At 33.3% G+C, this 24,781-nt stretch overlaps 1 protein-coding gene across 3 annotated transcripts in view; it reads right to left on the bottom strand.

Moving 5' to 3' along the window:
- The window catches only part of NBEA (neurobeachin), a 607,091-nt gene that overhangs the window by 526,025 nt on the left and 56,285 nt on the right, over positions 1 to 24,781 (bottom strand). For all 3 annotated transcript variants that reach the window (XM_068526405.1, XM_068526406.1, XM_068526407.1), the window contains exons 4-8: positions 24,466 to 24,561; positions 16,807 to 16,928; positions 14,679 to 14,805; positions 7,374 to 7,493; positions 5,338 to 5,484 (exon numbers count right to left, since the gene is read on the bottom strand). In XM_068526405.1, coding sequence (XP_068382506.1) covers positions 5,338 to 5,484; positions 7,374 to 7,493; positions 14,679 to 14,805; positions 16,807 to 16,928; positions 24,466 to 24,561 — 612 coding nt within the window. The remainder of the gene's footprint in view (positions 1 to 5,337; positions 5,485 to 7,373; positions 7,494 to 14,678; positions 14,806 to 16,806; positions 16,929 to 24,465; positions 24,562 to 24,781) is intronic.

Raw genomic sequence — 24,781 nt, 5'->3', positions numbered from 1 at the left:
TTTCCTTTGGTTTTCTGCAGTTTTACTATAATATGCCTTCTGTGGTACTCCTTGAATTTATTTTGTTTGGAGTTCGCTGAGTTCCTTCCGTCTATAAATATAAGTTTTTCAACAAATTTGGGAAAGTTTCTACTATTATTTCCTCAAATATTTTTTCTGGCCCCTTCTCTTACTCTTTTTTCAATTAAAAATTAATCAATAATCATATGAGAAAGAAGTGGAAAATTTTATTCAAGCCAAATTTGAGGATTATAACCCAGGAGACAGCCTCTTAGTGAGTTCTGAGAACTGCTCCCAAAAGGTAAAGGGGGGAAAGGTCAAGTATATATGAGATTTTGGTGAAGAGGGTACATGCAACTAAACGCACATCTCAGTAGAAGGCTGATGCTAGTCATGAGGAACAGACATTTAGTTAATGATTTTAGTGCTTTTCTAAGTATGGGAAAATGTATGAGTTTGGGTTCATAAAACCTTCTCCTGAAAATATCAAACTATCTGAAGGCCAGTTCTGCCAGTTTTCCCAGAGCACAGAGTGTCTCACTCCTGGTCTCTGCCCTGAACTCCTTTCAGGGTGTATTAAAAGTCAGCAACTGCAGTGGCTAACGACTTGATTCTTGTAGAACTGGATGGTGGGCAACATTATTTTCCAATCCCTTCCTTTTCAGTTTGGGAGGCATTTCTTAACCAATTTGTCCCATGGCGCTAGGAATACTCAGTCCCATGTCAGGCGAGGATTTTGTTGACAGGCCACCCAATGTTCTGTTACTGGACTAGGTTCTGTTAACAGTAGCCAAAAGCCTGTGGACCTCCTGTCTCACTAGTCTGTTATGGTCCAGGAAATGGTTCCCTCTTGTTGTTTTTTCCCATATCTAGAGTTACACTATTATCATCACTGATCTCATATGACTATATATTTGGTCAATCATTTCAAGTCGCCTAATCATCATTAATTTTATCTGAGGCTCAGTAACACATTTGGTAATACAAGGAACAATAATCTTGTAAAATAGGCAGAATACAAGTAATATAACTAGTAGCATTAATAAGGTCCTAAGTATTTAGGCTAAGAACTTCTATTAGGTGTGGCCTAGTATCTCCAGTCTGTTCTGCACCAATAGCTGTCTTTAAGGGAAATGATATACTGGCATTGAATATAAAGTTCACCAAACATGTCTGCATGCACAAGGCAAGTAGTGGGTCATCATGACTCCTTACAGAATTGATAAAGGATTGTTATCTTCTAAGGAGTTATATGGCTGGCAATAGAAGGAGAAAAACTGATCTTTATGGTTGAGCAGGTATTCCTGCATTGGGGAGGTCTGGTTAATGTATAATGCAGATGCACAATGCACACTAGAAGGGAGAAAGGAGTCCAAAGGGCAGAGAAAAACCTTATGTTTAAATTTTTCTTGTCTTGCCTTCAAATGTGAATTTTTATTTCATCACTTTGCATATTAGATTTCAAGACTGTCCCATAAATCTCTTCAGTTCTTCCCCCCCAATCTTTTCTATCTCTCTTCTGATGTTTCAATCAACCTATATCTAAGTTCATTTATTTTCTCATTCATGTCCATTCTGCTAATAAGCAAACAGTGGATTTCTCTTTACTTTAAATATATTTTTCAGTTCCAAATTTTCCGTTTGATTTTTTTATGTTGTGGTTGATAATTCCCACCTGCTAATTCATTGCAAGCAAATTTTTTTACACTGCTGGTTATAAAAAGTCCCTTAAAGTCTTCATGTGATAATTAAACAATTCTAGGTTATCTTGGAGGTGGCATGTGCCGATTTTCTCTTCCCTTGAGAATAAGTCACATTTTCTTGGCTCTTCATAGGACGAGCAATTTGTGATGATATGCTGGACATTTTAAATATTATCCTGTGGAGACTATATTCTGAAAAATCCGGATGTTTTTTGTTTTGGGGGGTCATTTTCTTGTTTAAATACAATTACAGATTGTCATGCCTTCTATGTGTGGTGTCTCAGATCTCAATTCAGTTCCTGAAGTCTTATTTACAATCTACTATCTGTTTATCATGATCATACAAGGTTTCATGGGTCAGCCATAGATTTTAACTGTGTTTTTTTTAAATACAGAATTCAGACCGTTTTCCGACTGCCTCTTTTCTGGGGGCCCATTAATCACCCTGTAGTGCTGGTTGCCCTAGTGCTTGTTACCTTAATTTTTCTGGCTGGGAAGCTGGTACATCAAAATAGAAAAATGAGAAACTCAGCCCATGCTGACCACTTGTTCCATGTTTTGACTCCCCTCTAAAACATCCCTGCTTTTTATTCAGTCTCCAAGGCCCTCAGGTGGATTTTTTCAGCATGATGTCCAGAGTTTTTACATGGTTATTTGTGGGAATATCAGTTTCTTAGGAGCTTTCCCTTCCATACGAGTTTTGGAAAATCTCCAAAGTGGATTTTTAGTTCTGGAGGTTGTTTTATACATTTTCTCTTATCAGTTAGGCTTTTATCCTAATATAATAAACTGTTAAAAAACCATGATGCTATCATTTTCTTGAATGAAAGACAGAACACAAAACTAAATACTGAAATATCTAGCAACGAAGACTAATTGCTTGACACATAGGTTATTTGATCATTAAGAAATCTCCAGTAATGATTATGAAATATCTAAACTTTGTTAAAATCTGTTTTGCACGTTTATGTCAAAAGGCCACCTTATATATAAGACTTCATAATCTTGTAAACATTCAATAACTCCAATCAAATGGCGCTCCAAAATCAACTTAACTCAGAGTAAATTTTACTATACTACAGAAAGTTACAGTGAGAAAGTCTGTATTTTACAAATTTCTTCCAAACCTAATGAGTTATTTAACTGATTAGTGATATATTTCCTCATTTGCCGTTTACCAAAGATAACCAAATACAAAATATTCACTGACAAGTTACACTGCTCAAAACCACATAAAGAAAATTATTTAGCACTCTCATGCTCCACAGGTCAAAATCACTTGAGACAGGCTTCACAGTATAGATATTCTGAAGACATTATTTGGGGGAGAATTAATTTATTTTATTTATTTTAAAGCCCAGATGTTGACACACTATCTACATTAAGCTCAGAATCATAGACAATACTCTCTGACCAATACAACTTTTTTATGCTGTCTCTTTTCTCCAGAGATTTTGAGGCAAAAAATATAAATACTGTGTTATTATATAACAACTAATGATGTAAGCTTCATTTGTAGTTTAAACCAAATTTCAACTAATTAATATGTCCTACATACCTTAAAAATTCCACAGTAACCCACTATCCCTTCATTCACAGGAAGTGACCTTGCCTCCTACTTTACCAAGAAAATTGAGACTATAATGTGTGAACCACCTCAGCCTTTTTCCCAGTCATAACACAATCTGATCTTCATTTCCATCCTCTGCACCTTTCCTTCATTTTCTGAATTTCCAGAAATAACTTTTTAATGTCAAAATTTTTGCAGATGCCTGTCCTGATAGTAATTGTACTTCTAAAATTTACAAGTTGAGAAAATACACATGCACCCATGGACTTACAGTCAACCTCCATTAACAATAAGGGGCCCAGCAGGCTATGCCTACAGACTGGGAACTTTCACATCTTAATGAAATACATTTTCATGAAATGCCCAAAATTTAGAGGCATTTTCTTTTAAAAGTTCTGACTCTGATGTAGGTACTCTATTGTCTATGTTAGGATTCAAGGAATAGATTCTTTATCACTTGGGTACTTGTGTACAAACAAGGTGACACAGAGTTACTACTTATTTTCACTGTCGGTATAAAAGAATGTGATAAGAAAGAGCCATATGACAAATTACTAAGTTTGCAAAGTGGTTCAGAACAATGTTTGCTCCTTTCTGAATGGAGAATAATATAACTGCTTATGTTTAACCCTTTTTCGTTTTTGCTGCCAAGAAGCTCCCACCAATTCTGAAATTTCACTATAGCAATCATACTGGATTTATGATTTGCACATCTGTATTTTCTTGATTTTCTACCTTTATTTATATTTCATTGGTTTGTCACTCTACTTAACATCATTCTGTTAGTGCTTGAAGAAAGCAACTTCAAAGATTAATATGGAACAAGGCAAAGAAGTATGAAAGGAAGGCAAGTTGCATATTAACCCAAATATCTGAATTACAGAAACATTTCCATGCAAAGCCAACACATGGCCGAACTAGGACTCAAACCCAATAAAAGGACCTATGAAAGAAAAAGTGGCTGTACAAGCACAAATTCATTTCTAGGGATAGTAAAACAAATAAAATGATATGGACAAAAGATGGTAGCAAATACTGTCACCTTGACATAAAAATGACAGCACTATTGTCAGTCAATATTATCATGGTTATTAAAATCATTGGGAACAGAAATAGCTTTTAATAAGGGTAAATTCAAACTGTTACTTATATGTCCAATATAGAACATAAAAATTTAAACAGAAATATTAATGCAAAAATACAAAGGCAAAGAAGAAATATTTTTAATGTTTAGTACTCCTTTTCTATAACACAATCCTCACATTGATTATTTAAACAGTAAGTTTAAAAAAAAAAAAAACTCTTACATGAAAGACACGTGCTTCTTCAGAATTACAAATACTTTGACTTACACTGCAGAATTCTCTCTCAGCTCCAAACAGCTTGGGATATCACAATTCCTAATGTGACTTAAACAAAGCTCACATATTTCCCCAGCCAGGTGTACTGCCCATTAAGAACTAATTCATATATGTGAATGTAATATCTTGCTTAAATAAATCTTTGTTTTTAAAGTCAAAAAACAGGAAGAATATGATAAATCACATTAAATAATTAGTTTTGCAAAATTAGGATATGCACTACTGTACCCACTTCCTTGCCTACTGCAAAGGACAAACAAGAATAGAAGCTAAAACAATAATTTCAGCTACATGTAATATTTTACATCATTTTCCTTCTAAATAATTAACTATTCTTTTCGAGTTATTTCTAACATTTCAATTGTTCGTAATATAATTTATATATTTCAAAATTTGAGATTTCAAATACCACATTAAGCAATATGGTTTTATACAATTTATTATTTCAGAATTATGTCAAGAAAAGCCACAGCTTCAACATTAGAAAACATTCTAAAGAATAAAAAAAGTTCATGAAGGGAAAATACTTAAAAAGTGAAAAAGCACCTTTGAAACAAAATGAAACATATAATAATAACTCAGTTCCAAAATACAGAGATGACTTTTAAACCACATTGAAGAAAGTCTATCACTATATATTATATTGTATCACATTTCACACCTAAAACTTTCCATAGAATTTATAATAAGATGGTTTTACTACCTTATATCCAGGTCCTAACTGATGAATTGCAAATATCTGTGCAGGGTTGAGGGCTTCACTGAACACATACACGGCACCAAGTTGACCACAGAATACCCTATTTGCATCAGCAGTTTCTGAAGATCCGAGAAAGCACTTGTCATAGCTCTATTTTTAAAAAGTCATAAAAAAATAAAATGTTTTATTTTGTAATGACAAAATATTTAAGGATACCTGCCTTCATTGTCAGGAATACCATAAAGCATAAATAACAATAATACCAGAAGAAAGCAACAATTAAGACTCCATGGAGTATTTAAATAATAAAAAACAACTAAAGATTTTTTAGGGAAAGTTAATCAGTCAAATGTTTCATATTTATGGGCAAGCAAACAAACAATAACCACCTACTCAATAATCACCTGACCAACTTTCCAAATTCTATAGTTAAAAGCAAAAGGGCTTATAACTATTTATTTACAAAAGTAAAACTAACTCTAAAACTGTAATTATTTGTAATTGTCCACAGATAGTCATCTGAATCAACATAATGACTATTCCAAATTTAACCATAAACACATTGGACTGAATTTTTAAAATTCTACCTAATTTCTCCATTATGGATATATTTCTCTGTTTCTCTACACTAAGTTAAGGACACAAAGAAAAATCACTTCCTTCTCTTACATGAGTAGGAATTATGCAGAATCAGATAAACAATAATCACTAAAATCTGCTGACTAAAGCAGATGGTACAGTGCTCTCCATCTGGGGAGTTCAGCACCTACGAAACCACACTTAACAAGACCCTTCCCACCTCTACTTCTTAAATCTCACCTAATACGTGGCCCCACCTATCCAGACCAGTGAAAGCAGTCCCTGTTCAGTTCCGTCCTCCCATCCTCACAGGTTATTCTACACCGGAATAATGATAAGCAAGACATTATACATGTATGGAATCCCTTTGGTGCCCCAATAAAATAACCAAAAAATTATGAATGAGGTAGAAAGAAAGACACTCCTCATACAATACCCAATCTTTAATTAAAAGTATAGGAAATTAAGAACTGACTGCATAATGTATGTGTGTATATGTGTTATTGTCCAGGCCTCTCCATTTCTTGGAATATTATTGCAAATAATTGAAAAATCAGTCTTTTCTTCCTTTCTTTTTTTAAATATGACTATGGAGTCAACAAAATCACTCTGCAATAAAAAAGACTGTCCCCTTTGGAGGGCAAATATGAAGCAGAATTTCATGTGAATATTCTAATTCTGAAAAAAATCATTCTCATAAATATTTATTGACTGTGACCCAACTATGAGTTTCTAGGACAGAACAAGCAAACTGTTTCTGTAAAGGAACAGACAGTAAATATTTCAAACTCTGCAATCCCTAACTCGTTTCATCACAGATTCTTCTTTGATTTTTGTTTTATTTGAATCTTACAAAAAAAAAAAAAAAACTTTAAAAAAATGTAAAAACCAAGATAAACTTTCTACTTCTGCCTCAAAGCTTTTGCACTCACGGCTTCCACTGAATGGGATATTTCCTCCAAATATTCACATGGCTTTCTCCCTCCACTCTTCTCACTAAGACCATCTCTGGACCATCTGGCTTCTCCCTTCCCTACACCTACACTTTCTATATTTGTTCCCACTTAGTTTTTCTCCACAGTACTTATCACCATTTATCTAGTAAATAATAGTCACATGTTATACTTATTCATTCTGTTTAAGGTCTTGCTTTCCCATCAAAATAAGGTATAAGACACAACTTTTAATGCTTGAGATTCTGAAAAGAATAGAATACTGCATTTATATTTTTGACCTAATACTTAATAATTTGGCCAAGCAATTTTCCTTTGTTTTGTGTCATTAATCATATCTTTTAGCAATTTAATTATACTAAGTTAAACCAAGAGTTCACTTAATAGAAAAAAATTTCAAAGTAAAACTATTTTCTCTACCCAACTATTTTATTATTCAATTCATGTTATAAACAGTGACAGATCAAACACTCAAATACATTAAAATACAGATAAATAAAAACTTACATCATTTGTGTTAACATGCCAAGCCATATCACCATAGGACACCAGCTGTCCATTAACATAACACCGAATTTCACTGTTCCTCCATCGATTGTAAATGTGGACAATGCTGATCATGTACCACTTAAATGAAAAAAAAATTTAGGATATCAATATGTAATGTTTAGTTATTACTGTTTAAAAGCAACCATAACACTTATCCCACACTACAAAAGATTGCTTGAAGGAATATTAATGATCATCCACTAGCATTTTTTCAAATTCCCTTTCCCATTTCTCATTTTACAGGTGAAAAAAATGACTCATAAAGAATAAATGTGTGATGGAGATGGAGCGAGAACCCTTTCAGCCCTGGACTGACATTCCTTCCACTATACCAAGATCCAAAAATTGTGGAAATACAATTATATTTATGCTCATTCATTTAACAACATTTGCATTGTGCCAGGCACTGCAAATACCCAGTTTTAACAGACAGACCATAGGTTCAAGCTCTTCTGGAATTTATGGAGCAGTGAAAGAGCCATACATTAGACAAGTAAACAAATACAGAATTAAAAATCATGATGATTACTGTGGGGAAATAAGAACAGTGTAAACTGAGAAAGAATAACCTAGGATTCTACTTTGGATTGCATGGTCAGGAGAAATCTGTCAAGGAAAAAAAATTTAACATTTACAATAAGATTTAGATAATTTCAATTCCACAATTTAGAATTATTAAATCCAGGAATAATTATATTTAACTTAATAATGTGTGACTATTAATTAAGAATCAAGGAATGAGTTTATACTCAGCTCTCATTTTATAGTTACCAGTGTCAACAAAAAGCATTTTAAAGTCTATTTTCATATGAGATGACTTAAGTTCTATAACAATTTGTGGATATAATCCTTGGCCTCTTTGCAGTTAATAGCCTAATGCAGATAATATAGAAATATTATTTCTAAACTATAGAAAAATACAAATGATTTATAGATATTTAAACAATTATGCTTTCATCAGTTAAGAGAGATTTAGACTATTTTCCCCAAAAACATAAAAATATAAAGTACAAACTTTGTTCTTCAGATTAGTTAAAAGCACTATTCAATTTATTTCATACATATTTTGCATAATATAAAGCCATAAGAGTAATTCTTAACCACTAAAATATTAATCATTTCAAAGTATCTGAAAAACTTTGAACAAAATTCAACTTTATTCATTCTGATTTAGAAAATAAAAATAGTGCACTGAACAACTCACAGAAGACAGTAATACAAGCAACACTTTTCCTCAATTACATAAAAAAAAAAAGTCAGGTCAAACCATTTAACCCCTAAAACACGTCTGTTTTAAAGCCGTTTTATTCTAGATCATCCTTAATTTATTGCAAACTGAGGCTTTCACCTGACCTGAAAGCAACATATATGTTGGCCCTGATTAAAATTAGAAATCTTCAAAGTTGGTCATTTAGTGACTCATGTTTCTAAATATTATAAAATTATCAAGAAACTGAGCTTAAAATAAATTAAAGAAAAATCTTATAGAAGTTTACATGTATAAGAATTAAAATTTACCTCTATAACACTCAATTGAGTTTAAAAAATTTCAACCAGAATGCTATCTGGGTAAAACAGGAGATACAACCTTTATATTTTGGAATAAAATTTTTAGAAATTTTAAATTTCTAAATACAGTAGACATAAATAAATGTCTATTAATAGAAAGGGATTTTCTGTTGCCCAAAGACAATTTTAAGATAATAATATATGAAAAGTATGAAAAACTGTTCCTAATACATATCTGACACCCATAAATAAGACACCACGGACTATATTTCTATTTATTTTTTATCTACTATTTCTTCATTATGAGATTTCTTCTGATAAAATTGATATTATTTACTCCTCAAAGTCATTCATTCAAAGAATTTACTCTGGGTCTACTTCATGGCAAGTGTCCCCAAGATCATAGGCACATGAAGAAATGTAACATATACAGCCTAAAGGAGGTTTCATTAGAGAAACAAACATGAAAACAACTATAAAACAATGGATAATATCTAAATTACACATATGGGAGCAAAAGAAGTAATGACTAACTGAGGGTAGGTAGAAAGGAAAGACAGAGAAGGACGGCTAACAGAGAAGAGTTCACTAAAAGAGTAAAATAAAGCGTAAGACTAAACTTGAAGGATGAATAGAACAGTTGAGTAAACAAGGGGGAAAGAAACATTCCAGGCAGAAGAAACTTAATATAGTACATGGAGCACAGTGGTTTGACAAAACTTTTCTCAGTGTTCCGGTGTGGCAGGCAAAATAGACAAAGACCAGATGGTAAAGAGATCCATAGTTCACCTTTTGTAATCAGCCTTTACTTTTTGCATAATGTGGTATAACTAAAGAATTTTGGGCAGGAAAGTGAAATGATCATCTCCATAGTTTAGGAACATAACTGGAAGCAGTAAGGAAGTGGGGCAGTTAGGCAAGTGTGGATGAAGATAAATGGAAACCACAGCAAAAGTCCAGGTAAGAAAACCATAGGAGCCTACACTAAGACAAAGGCATTGGTAATTTTAAAAAGCGGGGACAGGAACTAATTAACAGAACTGACTGGAACTGCTAATATAGAAAAGGGGAGTCTAAGATGGTTTCCAATTTTTCACTTGAATGGGTAGTGGTACCATCAACTTAAGATAACTAATATAGTTATCCAGTTATTAGCCAGATAATTAAGTTTGGAGTTATAAACAGAGTTTGCTTTTGGTCATAACACTAACATAAAAGATTAAATGGGTGAATAAATGAATACACAACTTAATGAATGAATTGATCTCAGAACGAACAGTACTTATTTACAGGAAAATTAACCTTTCTATTCTCTTGCCTTAGTAAATCAAGATATACTCTACAGATAACAGACAAGTGACTTTTTAAATCAAAAGAGCCCAAGTTTTGACTTGATATTTTTTGACTAAAGGAAACAGGAGTAAACTTGGAGACTATATATGCATATTGATACTATACATGTATGCTGAGGTCTACATTTAGTTTGAAACTCAAAAATAGATCTATAAAAGAAATACAACAACAGGAACAAGAAAAAAGGATGTATATTAAGAATTCATCAGAAAAATGTAATATGATATGTATACAAATATCAATTGTAGCTAACATGTATTGAGTAAATTTACTACATAGTAGGTAATGTGCTAATTGTTTACATTCATTTTCACAAGGTCAAACATCTGGTTAAGTGGTACCACTAGGAAAGCACTTTTTGATAGTCTAGCTAAACCCCTTATTAGGAAGGATAACAACTTAGCTAGGGTATCCCCTGAAAAAACTAAAGAAAGGGGAAAAAAATAAAAATGGGGTTATCTTGAATAATGAAACAGTAAAATCAAATACTAATGATTTTCAAGGTTTATAAAAATCTTTACAGAAGGCCTTTCAAAACCCACATCACTCCCTGGTCCTGCTCCTAACAAGATATATATAGAGAGAGAGAGACCTATTACAACTGGGAATGCATTTCTCAAAGGGGAAAAATGTAAAGACAGAGAGAGAAAGAGAGAGAGAGGGAGAGAACAAATGGTTTAAATTGCTTTTTATTAGTTAATGGCAATTTTATTTGATCCTTAACTTGATGCTAAGTTTTCTTATTTATACTCTTTAAACCACTGTTTCTTAAATTTGTCCGATGAGAAAAATCACCTAGAGCATTTGTTAAAAACTCATATTCCTGACATGAAAATGATAATTCCACAAATCTGTATTTCTAATAAGCTCCCACTAAAATTCTAAATAATTTGGCACATTTGGCAAACTCTGTTTGGGTAGCATCCCAAATCTAATAAATCAGAATTTCTAGAGGAGAGGCAATGAGATTTATATGAAAAAAGTGGGATTTGTATCAAGAAAAAAATAACTCCCATCCTAATGTATAAATTTATTTAGAATCATTGCTTTTAAGCTATTTTCTAAGTATATATTAATGAATTATTGTTAAATTGATGTTCTTTAATAGAAATAATTATTAAACTATCCCTTACATAAGAGGAAGATTTTTATTAGACTCATGTAAAAATAAAAATATATATTTGAAAACCCCATCCAAAATAATATTTTCTTTAGTATGTGGCACACTACACATGGGATCATAAGCAAACAAGAAAACAAACAAAAAAGAAAGAAAAAGAAATGAAGCATTCCTGCCACCTTATATGGGCTCATCAAATCTGTTAGGGTCGTTCCTGTGGATAAGGGGTAGAGTATGCCCTGAAGAAGGTGAACAAAATCACTGCTCTATATCCAAGAAAGACCCTTGAACCTGGAAGGGGGACCAGGCCTTAAACATGTGGGAAGGAGAACTATACTTCTTTTTTTTTTATACAGCAGGTTCTTATTAGTTATCCATCTAATACATATTAGTGTATATATGGAGAACTATACTTCTGTCCCTTGTTTTTTTAGACTCTGGACTTTCAAATGTTTGGTTACTGTGACACGAAGATGGAGTCCGGTAAACAAAAGAAAGAATCTCTCTAGTAAATCCCAGCTGACAATGAGTGAATTATATCTATATAGCTAATGACACAGTTGCATGTTTCTCTGCATTTTCTCTTGTTATTCTTTACCTTTAAACAGACTTTTAAAAGTACGTTTCAACTTGGTCTCTGAATATCCATATTCTAGCGGATATTAAGCAAAGGTATATTTCATGGGTCTAAACATTAACAGGAGAGCAACATCCCTCTCCTTGAAGCCAGCATTACTGAAGAAGCTGAATTTAGTGAAACCTTCAATCTCAGGAAACAAGATTTAGGGCTGCTAGGATCAGCTAAATCTCCCTTAAGAAAAGTCTCTCTGTATTACCAAACCTGGAGGTTTAACATTAGACTTAGAAAGGGAGTTCATCATCTATAAATCCATAGAGGACAGCATACATACACATACACTAACCAGTTACTCTGAAGTTTGAATCTCTAGTCTAAAAACTGGTTCTGTTACCTAAACCAAATAAGGTTAGAGGAAGAAGGAGGAAGAAGAATAAGAAAAGAGAGAGGAGGGAGAGGAGAAGAAGGGGAAAGAAAAGGGAGATGAAAAGGATGAGCAAAAGAGAAGGAGGAGGAGGTAAAGGAGGGAGGAGAGAGAGATGGAGGAGAAGGATAAATCCAGAAGGAAAGCGAGAGAAGAAGGTAGAATTATAATTAGAGTAACATAATTCCTCAGATATACAATTAAAGTCACAAAGTTCATATAAAAGTTTGCCTTGGAATAATCTTTGAATAATCTTTGAATTAATCTTTGAATTAATTGTTGAAATACTTTAATATTTTAAATACTTTAATATTGTTTTCACAGATGTGCAGAAAATTTAAAAGATACTGCATAATTTCTGTATATTATATAGTAAATTTACATATTATACACAAATTATATATAACAATATATTATAAATAAATTATATATAATATATACTAAAATTTTAGGATCAGAATGAAGATCTAAGAATGTGGCAGTTCCTGGCATTCAAAGTAACTGTGTTTTCCATTAAACCTGTGCAAAACACTTTTTCAAAAAGCATAAAATCTCTCTTAATGGTCATGGATATTACTCTATTCTCTACAATTCCAAAAATTAACTTAGCTTTGCAATATGCATTATTATGCTGGGACAACAACAAAAAAGGCTAGTAAGCTTTAGATTTTAAATGTGTCTAACATAGCAACAACCTAAATCACTTGGTCTTTATTGCCATGACTACTTTTCTTCTTACTGCCACATGGAAAAGGTTCTTGGGATACTTACCTACAAAGAAGCACTGACCACAACAAGGCATGCCCTCTTTCTCACTGTATCAATAGTAATACCTCATTTATTTCATACTACGGGGAAATAAACTGCTCAATATAAATTAGCTGTCCAAATAAATGTAACTTACTCCTTTAGGAAACAAAAGGGTTTTTGGTTGTTAAAGTCATATTTTACTTATTTATCTAACATATATCATTGACAGTCTACCAAGTTCAATGCTCTGTGTTAGGTATATGAGGAAATACAAAATTGAATCTAACACATAGCTTAGTCTCAACAGTTACTAAATAATGCACATATAAATGAATAATAAAGGTTTAAAAGAAATAACGGCCATAAGAAATACTGAAATAATATGCTGAAAGAGAGACTGTATCTGGGGAGCAAAGCAAGACAAATCAGGGACAGATTCCACAGAAATCTTATGTGAAATGGAACATAACACAATGGGGTGGGATTTAAGACCTAGAGCTGAGAGTAAGGGGACAAGTAAATGTATTTTAGGCCAGAGACCGAACATTTGAAAAGGAAAAGATAAAAAAGTGAAGCATGTATATCAGCTCAGTTTTGCCAAAATAAAAGGTTTAAGTAAAAAGCTGAAAATAAAATCCAAATCATGAAAGACTAGGTTAAAATTTTTAATTTATTCTATAGTTAGTAAGAAGTAAATGATTGGTTTGAACAGTGAAATAATATGATCAGGAATATAAATCAGGAGGAGGAAGAGGAGGAGACAGAGGATCCAAGATAAAAAGAGAGCAATATGAAGAATTTAAGCAACACGTAAAGAATTTTATAAAGGTGAAAGCTATAATTCAGCGATACTAAGTATAGGACTTGGAAATTTAACTGACTGATATAAAGATCAAAGAGGGGCTGAAGCTGACTCAAGTCCCCACTACTATGAAGACAGTAGCCTCTTAATCAAAACAGAGGACTTAAGAACATGAATGATATGGGACTGGGATGGCAAATTCAATGTTACACATTCTGAGGCTGAGGGGCCAGAAAGACATTCACTTGGCCATATCTCATAGGGAGATGAGAATATAAGAATATATAAGCTCTGGAAATAAGAATAAGAGAGGAAAGCTATCATAAAACTGAATAAAAATTCCCGAAAAAATATAAGCTCCACAAAAGCAAGGATGCTGTCTGTTTTGTTCACTGTCGTATCTCCTGTGCCTACAACAGTGTCTGGCACTCAGTAAATACATATTGAATGTTCACTGAAAGAATGCCATACAACAGATCACAGCAAGAGAGAGAATGAGAGAGTGAGTGAGAGAAACAGTCACTGCAAGAGGTCAGGAGCCTGATCTTTTTATGTCAAAAGTTAGATATAAAAGTAGAAAGAAAATGCAGACAAGGATAAGAGAAAAGCAGTAGGAGTCACGAGAAAACCAATAAAAGTGAATATTACAGAAGTCATAATAGGTGAGTTTTGAGAGAGTGGGAATGGTGAATTGTGTCATTCTCAATAGATAATTTACTTACACCTACCTTGCGTGGCTGAAAATCATACTTCACACAGTGCTGAAAACCTTTTCCTTTGGACTTCAGTGATGTGACTATCAGGCAATTGCCAACGAAATGAGCAGAGTAACCAACTCCTTTGCTAGTACGAAAACTGCAAAGAAAACTGAGAATAGTATAATATCCTCTGCGACAGAGAACAATATATCTAAAGATTAGTATTATACAAATAATATAAAACATAATTATAAAAATAAAACTTACATCCCTATAGAGTAGAAGGAGTATTACATGTACCAAATAAAGACTAAAACATGAAAGGTTTAGAACAACTAAAAGAAGGCATTTAAATTGGGAAAATAGAAGACTATAGAACCTTTTAATATTTCAATTTAAAATATCACAAATACATAAAAACAAATTAATTGCCAACAAAATCCTACCAAGTAGATTTCATATACCTTCAATGACCACCTGGAATTAACAAATACAGAAATCATGTAGACAGTTAATGTTTTCAAAATCAACTTGCTCTTTAATTCTACTATATCTTTGAAAATTGCTTACAACTTTACCAAAAAAAAAAAAAAAGTCACAGCCAATTTTGATAAATAACGTAGGTAATCAAGCAAAGGAATACCTTTTCAGTCAAAAAAAGAAAAAAGATGTGACTATGAAATATAGTTATTTTCTTCTAGAGGAGCACTCCTCCAGCTGTGAATTCAATCACAATATAAAAAAAAAAAACGAAAACCTGTAAATGCTTTGACAAATGACAGTATTATTGAAATAAAAATATGATCTCCCAAAATGACCTTTCTTTTTTTTTTTTTTAAATGTACACAACACATGATCTTATGTAAATGGTATCATATCTTGTATGGCACAGTGAGCATTTAGAGATGACTTTTTTTTTTTGGCTGCATTGGGTCTTTGTTGCTGCGCACGGGCTTTCTCTAGTTGAGGGGAGCGGGAGCTACTCTTCCTTGCGGTGCGCGGGCTTCTCATTGCGGTGGCTTCTCTGGTGGCGGAGCACGGGCTCTAGGCGCCTGAGCTTCAGCAGTTGTGGCTTGTGGGCTCTAGAGCACAGGCTCAGTAGTTGTGGCACACGGGCTTAGTTGCTCTGCACCATATGGGATCTTCCCGGACCAGAGATGGAGCCCATGTCCCCTGCATTGGCAGGCGGATTCTTAACCACTGCGCCACCAGAGAAGCCCCCAAAATGACCTTTCTGAAGTTCATCCCCATTTAAGTTTGGAAGTTCAGATGCTTGTTAAAACCCTCTCTCATTACTATCCATATATAATCTTTTGTAATAGAGTTTACAAGTTATTAATAGCTCACATTTTTCTACACTCACATTTCTGAACAGTCATTGTACAAAAAGCACTTTAAATATTATGCTATCATTAAATCCTATGTGATAGGTACCATTATTATCCTCATTTTACAGTTGAAGACACCAAAGCACAGGATAAACAGTAAATGGTAAAGGCAGAACTTAAACCCAGGCAATCTTATTTCAGAGCACTGCAAGTATTAAATGAGGTAATACATGTAAGCACTTATAATGCCTAGTACATAGTAATATAATAAACGAAACTTTGATGTTCTTATTACTTGGCATTATTGGTAAACTAAAATTATCAAGTTCTGAGTCCTTACAGGTCAACCCATTGTTGGGTTGATGAACCCATTCTGTTAGTTATCTACCAAATAATTAATCTTATCTAATTATAACTTCTCACATGGTTACCAAAATCAATATTTTTAAAGCATAACGTAATTACGCTCACAGACCCATGTAAGTCAAAAAGCAAAGTGAATGAAATTTGGTAGGAGTTTGTTGTTGTTGTTTTGTTTTGTTTTTTTCCACTGAGAACACACAATTGATTTATGCAGATTGGAGATAGGAGGTCTGTAACCCTTGACTTTTAAAATGTAATTGAGGAAAAAAATAGTGAGGCAGCTTGCCCAGAATCAACAGCAAAAAATGAATAAAATAAACTGACATAACTGTATCTTTGTAGTTTTAACATATATTTATTTATTTACTTATTCTATTTAATATGTTGCCTTGACACTTGACACTGTTACATATTTACAAGATTGAAATGCTTAAGACAAAAGTACTAAAATTAAATATATTACTTACCAATAAAGATAAGGTTTATCCTTATCAACATTAATGTTATTTAATGGATCCATACGAAACCAAGTGTTTAGGGTGAAGCCATTCTGATAAGGCCACTTTGCAATAGGAGGCAATGCAATTGCCTACAAGGTAATGGAAAAAGATACGAAAGTATCAGTTAAAGAAAATGTAATAGTAACTAAGGTCAAGTATGGCTTCCACAGATTAAAAAACAATGAAGGTATAAATATCAAAGAATCATGGACAAATATAAAAACAGAAACTATTATCATATTAAAATAATCTATTAATATTGTTTGTTGACTCTAGAAGCATTATTTTCAAATATTCAATGAATCAAGTTTCATATCTAAGTTACATAGTAGGGTTCAGACTGTACTCCAAGAAGTCCTCCTCCAGGTTCACCAATATACAGTCCCTTATACATATGCTCCAGAATTTACAGTTTTCTATAGTTTATGTTAGGTTTTCAGTAATATTTCACTTGATTAAAGAAAGCTGAATTTTCAAATCCAAAAGCAATAGAGAAGTTAATGGAATAAATACTGAAGAAATATAAGTAATAAGAAATAATATTAATACTAAAGCAAGAGATTTATCATTCAGAAACTGAACCATTGAAATTTATGACCAAAAACGATTCAAATCCACTCACAAGTAGGAAAGGAATAATATAGCATTCAGTGGGTAATAATAATAAAAAAAATCTAGACATTCTAAGGAAAAAATGAGAAAGTGGTATACTACTTGACTTGAAGTCAAAAAACATCTGAGTGGATTTACTTATCTTTCTATGAGATATCTAAATTCCTTCACATAAAAGATAAGTACCCTTTATGATTTTTTAAATATTTATTTATTTTACTTCTTTTATTTATTTTATTTTTGGCTGTGTTGGGTCTTTATTGCTGCGTGCGGGCTTTCTCTAGCTGCGGCAAGTGGGGGCTACTCTTCGTTGTGGTGCGCGGGCTTCTCGTTGCGGTGACTTCTCGTGTTGCAGAGCACAGGCTCTAGGTGCGCGGGCTTCAGTAGTTGTGGCGCACGGGCTTAGTTGTTCCGCGGCATATGGGATCTTCCCGGACCAGGGCTCGCACCCATGTCCCCTGCGTTGGCTGGCAGATTCTTAACCACCGCGCCACGAGGGAAGTCCCCCTTTATGATTTTATAACTGATCTGTTCCTCCAAACAGATCCTTCTTATTGCTGGTAATGACCTTACTCAAATATAACATATAGCTTCCATATAAAAATCCTCTGCATATAAAATAAAGTTTAAATTTCTTCAGGTTATACAAGGCTCTTCACACACACTGTGGCTCCAACAAACCCTTTCAATCTTATTCTCTTCTTGTACCTTACCCCACTTTCCAAAGTATATCTAAACACAGCAGCTGTTCCACCTGTTCTGTTACAGCTCCCTTTTTTGTACATGATGCTACTTCTGTGCAGAACACTTCCTCCACCAAGATCCCAATTACCCTCAATACCAGGCTAATATCTCCTTCTCCTGTGAAGCTTTCCTGGACTTACCCCAGCCTAGTTTCTCTTTTCATTGTTTTCCCATAGCACTTAGTACCTAAATCTACAATAGCTTATTCTAACAAGCTGCTTTTGTGTCTACCAATGAGTTCCCAAAGAGTAAGAAATATAGTTTATACTCCCAGCACTGAGACTTAAGAAATAGAAAATAATCAATATGTGATCAATGAAAAATCTCAAAGTGGCAAAGCGCCTGCTGCAAAAATAAAAACAAAAACACACACACAAAAACACATAAACACACATACCATTTCAAATGAAGACTCAAACCCTAACAATGAATAAAAATTTTCCTATACAATGTCCTTTCAGATTTTAATATTTAAGCAGTTTAGTCCAGGCACTTTAATTGTCAATACAGCCTTTTTTCGACTTTTTAAAAAGGGAAATATTTTACTTTGTTTTTTTGTTTGCTAGCAATATGCAATTCTTGCCAAGTTTACTGCTGGTTAATACCTCCATAAGTTTCACTAAACCAGACTTCACTTACTATAGCTGCTTCAGAGTACCAAGGTAAGCAGGAGAAATATTTATTGAGGACATTGAATAGTAAAGTGATTCTACAGAATTATAATAATAGCTTAACAAATATATTAATTTGCTCATAATGCCTGTGGAACAGGCAATCTGCTCCACGATTGGAACAGAGTCAGATTCATGGTTTCCAACCTCTGGCCACAACCAGCATACCCAAGTGCCCTTCCATACCAGCCACAGCAGTCCATGACAGCACTATCATAGCGGCGTTAATAAGCACGCAGGAGTGCAGCCCATTCCTTCTCTTTTCCCCCATTACTCCACATGCCCAAGAGATCTCTTACTTCCAACCAGTGGCCCTAGCACTTTCTATATCATCAGTCTCATCATCCGGTCTACTGAGCCCTACATTGGAACTTATACGCTGCATTAAACTAAGAGATACAGGAAAGAATTTGACTCAAGCTGTTCTTCAGGTTTTCCAGAACTACTCTTCCAACACAGTAGGACTGAGAGAGTCCTAAATCACATTCAGCTGCAAACACTAGTGAACCAAAATACAACAGAAAAAAGAAAAAGTCTCACAAAAGATAAAGCTAATAAGCTTGAGTGATAATGAAATAATAATAGTCTTTGGTCTTGCTACAACTGGTATTAAACACCTGAGAGGCTCTAGGACTGCATTTTTCTCAGTTTCATTGTGGACTTCTAAAAATTCCATAGATAATAAGGATCTTTATTACGGCCAATCTCTTCAACAAGATAGTTACCTCTACTCAAGGACATTCTCTTAAAATTATTTTTTTATTACATATGTATTTTAAATTTATTATTTTTTTTTACTGAAGTATAGTCTTCAATATGTAACAGCTAGATAAAATGTTTTAGGGACCTGAACTCTCCCATTTCTAGAGGGTATGCCTCAACTTCCTGTTCCTACTTACCTACCAACCAGCTCCTTCTTACAGTGCACATTGTATCCCTAGCCTTTTTTAATTCTTTAGCTGATGCATACACTCTCCCTTAAGGCACAAAAGCTAACTTTGTAGAGTACTGCCTGATGTGGAATTCAGGCCCATTTACTCCCCAACCATTTGTGCCTGATCACCCATTTTCTAGGCTCTTTATATTTCCTTCTAATCCCATGGCAATAATGGCATGACCTTTGGACTATCTCTGTGATTTTGGATTTAAGCTGCCTTCACGTTTCCTCTGTATTTCCTTCTAAAATATTTTGGTATCCACAATTGGGTATCCCTCATTGTGTCCAATGAGTCCATAGGACTCTGAAATCTATATCCCTCACTGTCTCCTGGACTAGCTGACTCCAAAATTTATATTCTTATCTGTTGCAATTTGCAAAAAAAATGATTTTGATGTTCAGATAGGATGCTTTCAGTTAACTATTTCAGTGAATAGAAAAGTGTACTATTTCTTAAATTAAGCAAATTCAAGAAATAGATCATAATCACGAAAAGCAAATCTAGATAGTATATTCATAAAGGTCACAGAGCACATAAAATGCCATCTTACATTTGTCATTCAGCTTTACACGAATCACTGTAGAATTCAACTAACTCTCTGTAAGTATTACCAAATTGCTCATATGGAGGCAGCAGGCTCACAGAAAGGCATCTCCACAATATAAAATGCAATTCAGAAGGCCTAGCATATATGGTTATTTTGGAGGGAAAGTAAGTTGTATCATGATTTTAATTATCCAAAGGCACTGCTATGAGCAGTGGTCCAAACAGTATGTACCCTCTTGTTACTAAGATGCCACTGGTTCATGCTCATCCAGAAGCAAGATTATCAAAAACACTGTAATGGTAAGGGTTTTAAAATCAGCTCCTATCTGAATTTTTCAGCAGTTCAACAGCAGAAGTAACATGTCTGAAAATTAGCCAATCCGTTGTTAAATGAAACACTGGATTTAAGGTCAGGCAAATTTTGGCTCAGGTTGTGACTCTACTTTAAGACTCTGAACAATGTTATACTGTAGAGGCTTACTTAGTTTTCTCAACTGATGTAACAACAATAATATCATTTATCTTATATAGCTTGTATGACTCAAATGAAATAATAGTTATAAAAGTACTAGTTCCTTCCCTGTTTCCTCCTCTACAAAGAATATACTTTTGATCCAAACTACCCTTTATGGAAACGAGTGATGCAGGAAAAACCAGGAAAGGCGGAAGAGATAGTATAAGTCTACCAATATCCCCTGAGTAAAAACAATTCAAACATACACTACTAATAACATATAAATAAAATTATCTCTGTGTATGTGTATGTGTGTGTAAAATGCATTGCATACCAATAGGTAATTGGTGACCAAATGGCTAAAAACAGGATTAACTGCCATCTTACTGAGGCAATTCAGGCAATTTATTAAAACAGTTATTAATTCCGTTTTAATTCAACTTTGTTAATTCTATATATAAAACAGCAACTTGCTTATGTTTCATTCAAAACACTTTGCTCTTCTTCCCCATACCTTAGACTGAAATCTATCAGATGTCAGGTCAACAACAGCTCTGTAAAATGTATTAGAAATACATATGTGTATAAGTAGAACTATTACATCTAAAAGAACCCTCATCCCCTTAGGGACAGTGACAGTGTTTTCTCTGCTAAGTACCACAATATACATACATATTATATATGCTCTACACTAACACACTGATATGTAAAATGATTTGCTTCCATCTTGAAAGTGTTTTGTTTTTTTTTAACTTTGCTATTTTTGTTTCACAATTGGTGGAAACTGTAACTTAAAAGATTAGTAACAAAATAGTCAGGAAAAAAATATAAAATTAGGATAATGGTTGATGAAATGGAAGACTGAAAGGACATTTAAGTACTTGTAATAACCAAAGACCAATAAATATTTACATTATGTTTTACAACTTATATAGTGCTTAAATAGTATATTACTTCATTACAGGCTCACAATAACCCTATTCCATTATAAAATGCTAATATTTTACATGAAAGTAAGCTAAGAAACACTAAGGACTAGTCCTCTACAGTAATGAACTAGAGGATTCAGAAATCAAAACCGGTTCTTCTAGCCAAAAATTACACATATGCTCTACAATGCTACCGTGTATATTAAAATGATGAAATCAAGCTTACTGAGAAAGCTAGTTCTTTGAAAAGAACAACAAAATGGATAAACTTCCAGCTAGACTGACTGGAAAAAATATAGTAACAAGAATGAAAGAGGAGGCATCACTACATATCCTATAGACATTAAAAGGATAATAGGGGATATGATTAACAACTTTATGCCAATATATTCAACAACTTAGATTAACTGGACAATTACTTGAAAGACCCACACTACCAATGCTTACTCAAAACAAATAGAAAATTTCCCTATGTCTACTACAGAAATTAAGTTTGTAGCTTAAAACCTTCCCACAAACAAAACTCCAGACCCAGATGGCTTCAATAGTGAATTCTAGCATACATTCAAGAATAAGTATTATCAATTCTACACAAACCCTTCAATAGGGAGAAACAAACACTTCCCAACTCATTTTATGAGGAATTACCCTAACATCAAAACTGGAGAAAGATATCACAGGAAAAGAAAAATAGATTGTCAAATCACTCATAGAAATAACTGCAAAGTTTCTTAGCAATATGTTAGCAAATCAGATCCAGTGTTGTATGAAAAGGTTATTACACTGCGATCAAGTAGTTGTTATCCCAGGAATGCAAAGGTGATTTAACACTGAAATATCAGTCACTGTAATTCATCACATTAATAAAGATTAAGAAAAACTATATGATCATTTCAAGAAAATCAGAAAAAGCATTTGATAAAATTCAACACTGATATTAACTTACTGATGATGAAAAAAAAACCCCAGTAAATAGGAATAGAAAGGAATTTCCTCAGTCTGATAAAGGATATATCTTAAAACCTAACGCTAATAGTATACTTAATGGTGAAATACTTAATGCTTTCCCCAAGACTGAGAATAAGTCAAGACTGTTACGATTACTAATTGAAGGTCCTAGCCAGTGCAATAAGGTACAAAATGAAATAAAAAGGCATCTACTAAAAAAAACTGCTAGGACAAGTAAGTGAGTTTAGCAAGGTCTCAGGATATAAGGTCAATACACCAAAAAATATGCGTTTTTATATACTAGCATAAAGCAATATGGAATATTTGTGTATGAATTTAACAAAAGATGTTTAAGACTGGCATGCTGAAAACTGCAAAACACTGAAACATCAAAGAAAATGAAATAAAGGGAGAGATATATTGTGTCCCATGAATTGGAGTACTCAGAACTAGATCCACACAAACACGGCCAGATAGTTTTCAAGAAAGGTGCCAACACAATCCAATGTGAAAAGAACTGTCTCTTAAACAAATGGCTTTGAAATAATTTGATAGTCATATGTTAAACAAACAAAACTTAACCTCCAACCTTCCCTCACATCATATTTTAAAAATTTATACAAAAGGGATCACAGACCTAAACATAAGAGGTAAAAACAACACAACTTTCAGTAGAATGCATAAGAGAAAAAAATCCTGTGACCTTGGTTTATACCAATTTCTTAGATTACAAAAGCATATGTCATAAAAGAAAGAAAATTTTAATTGAACTCCATCAAAATGAAAATCTTTTGTACTTCAAGAAATATTGTTAAGAAAATAAAAAGACAAGCATCAGACTGGGAGAAAATGTTTGACAAACACATTTCCAAATTAACTTACACCCCAAATATATAATGAACTCTTAAGATAACAAGACAAATAATCACATTTTTTTAAGTGAACAGAAGATTTGAACACAAACACCACAAAAGAAGATTTAAGAATGGCTAATAAACACATGAAAAATGTTCAACATCAGTCATAAGGGCAATACAAAATTAAATCTACAATGAGGTGCCATTACATAACCATTTACATGCTTCAAATTAAAAAGACACAATGCCCAGGGTACAGATCAACTGGGATTTTCATACACTGCTGATGGGGATGCAAAATTTTCCACTACAGAAAAAGCAATCTGCATGTTTATCATGAAATGAAATACATACTTAACATAAAAAGTAGCAATCTCACTCTTTCGTATTTACTCAAGAGATAAAAATACATACCTGCAGAAGACCTTTATTCAAGACCTAGCAGTTTTATTTGCAATAACCAAAAACTGAATACCCAAAAGTCCATCAACTAGTGAATGGATAAACTGCGGTATATCCATAAAATGTAATACTACTCAGAATAAAAAGGAATAGAATTACTGATAAACTACAACATGGATAATCTCAAAAGCATTATGGTAAGTAAAAGAAGCCTGGCGGAAAAGACTACATACCATATGATTTTATTTATATGAAACTCTAGAAAAGATAGAATTATACAAACACAAAATAAATCAAAGGTTGCAAGGGACAGCCTAGGGAGAGGGAACAGGCTTCAAAGAGACACAAGGGAATTTTGGTGGGTGATAGAATTGTTCTAAATCATGACTGTCGTGGTGGTTACAGGACTATTCAAAACTCAACAAACTGTACTTTTTAAATTGGGGAATTTTACTGTATGTAAATTATACCTTCACAGAGTTGACTTAAAAGAAATAAAAACAAACGTATGTATTTAAAACTTACCGCAGCACTACAACCGGGGAAATTGAAAAAAGTATCAGGACCATGTCTTTGTGGCATCTGATTAAGAACTGATAATAATTTTACTGCATGTCTTGGCTAAGGAAACAAGAAAAAGAAATGTCACTGTGCAAATTTAACAAAAATACCTAATATACCACCTTAACCACCAGAATGTTTTCTAACTTGAAAGAAAATTAATTTTAAATCATTTAATAAACTCTTTAAGAGGAACAATTTCCATTACAAATTCAAGTTTATAGCTCTCTAGAGACGAACTGTTGAACATTAAGTATTAATGCACTGATACTGAATACTT

Source organism: Eschrichtius robustus, chromosome 18, assembly GCF_028021215.1.
Source record: "Eschrichtius robustus isolate mEscRob2 chromosome 18, mEscRob2.pri, whole genome shotgun sequence".
NCBI classification, from domain to species: Eukaryota; Metazoa; Chordata; class Mammalia; order Artiodactyla; family Eschrichtiidae; genus Eschrichtius; species Eschrichtius robustus.
This window is presented reverse-complemented; position numbering and strand designations above follow the sequence as displayed.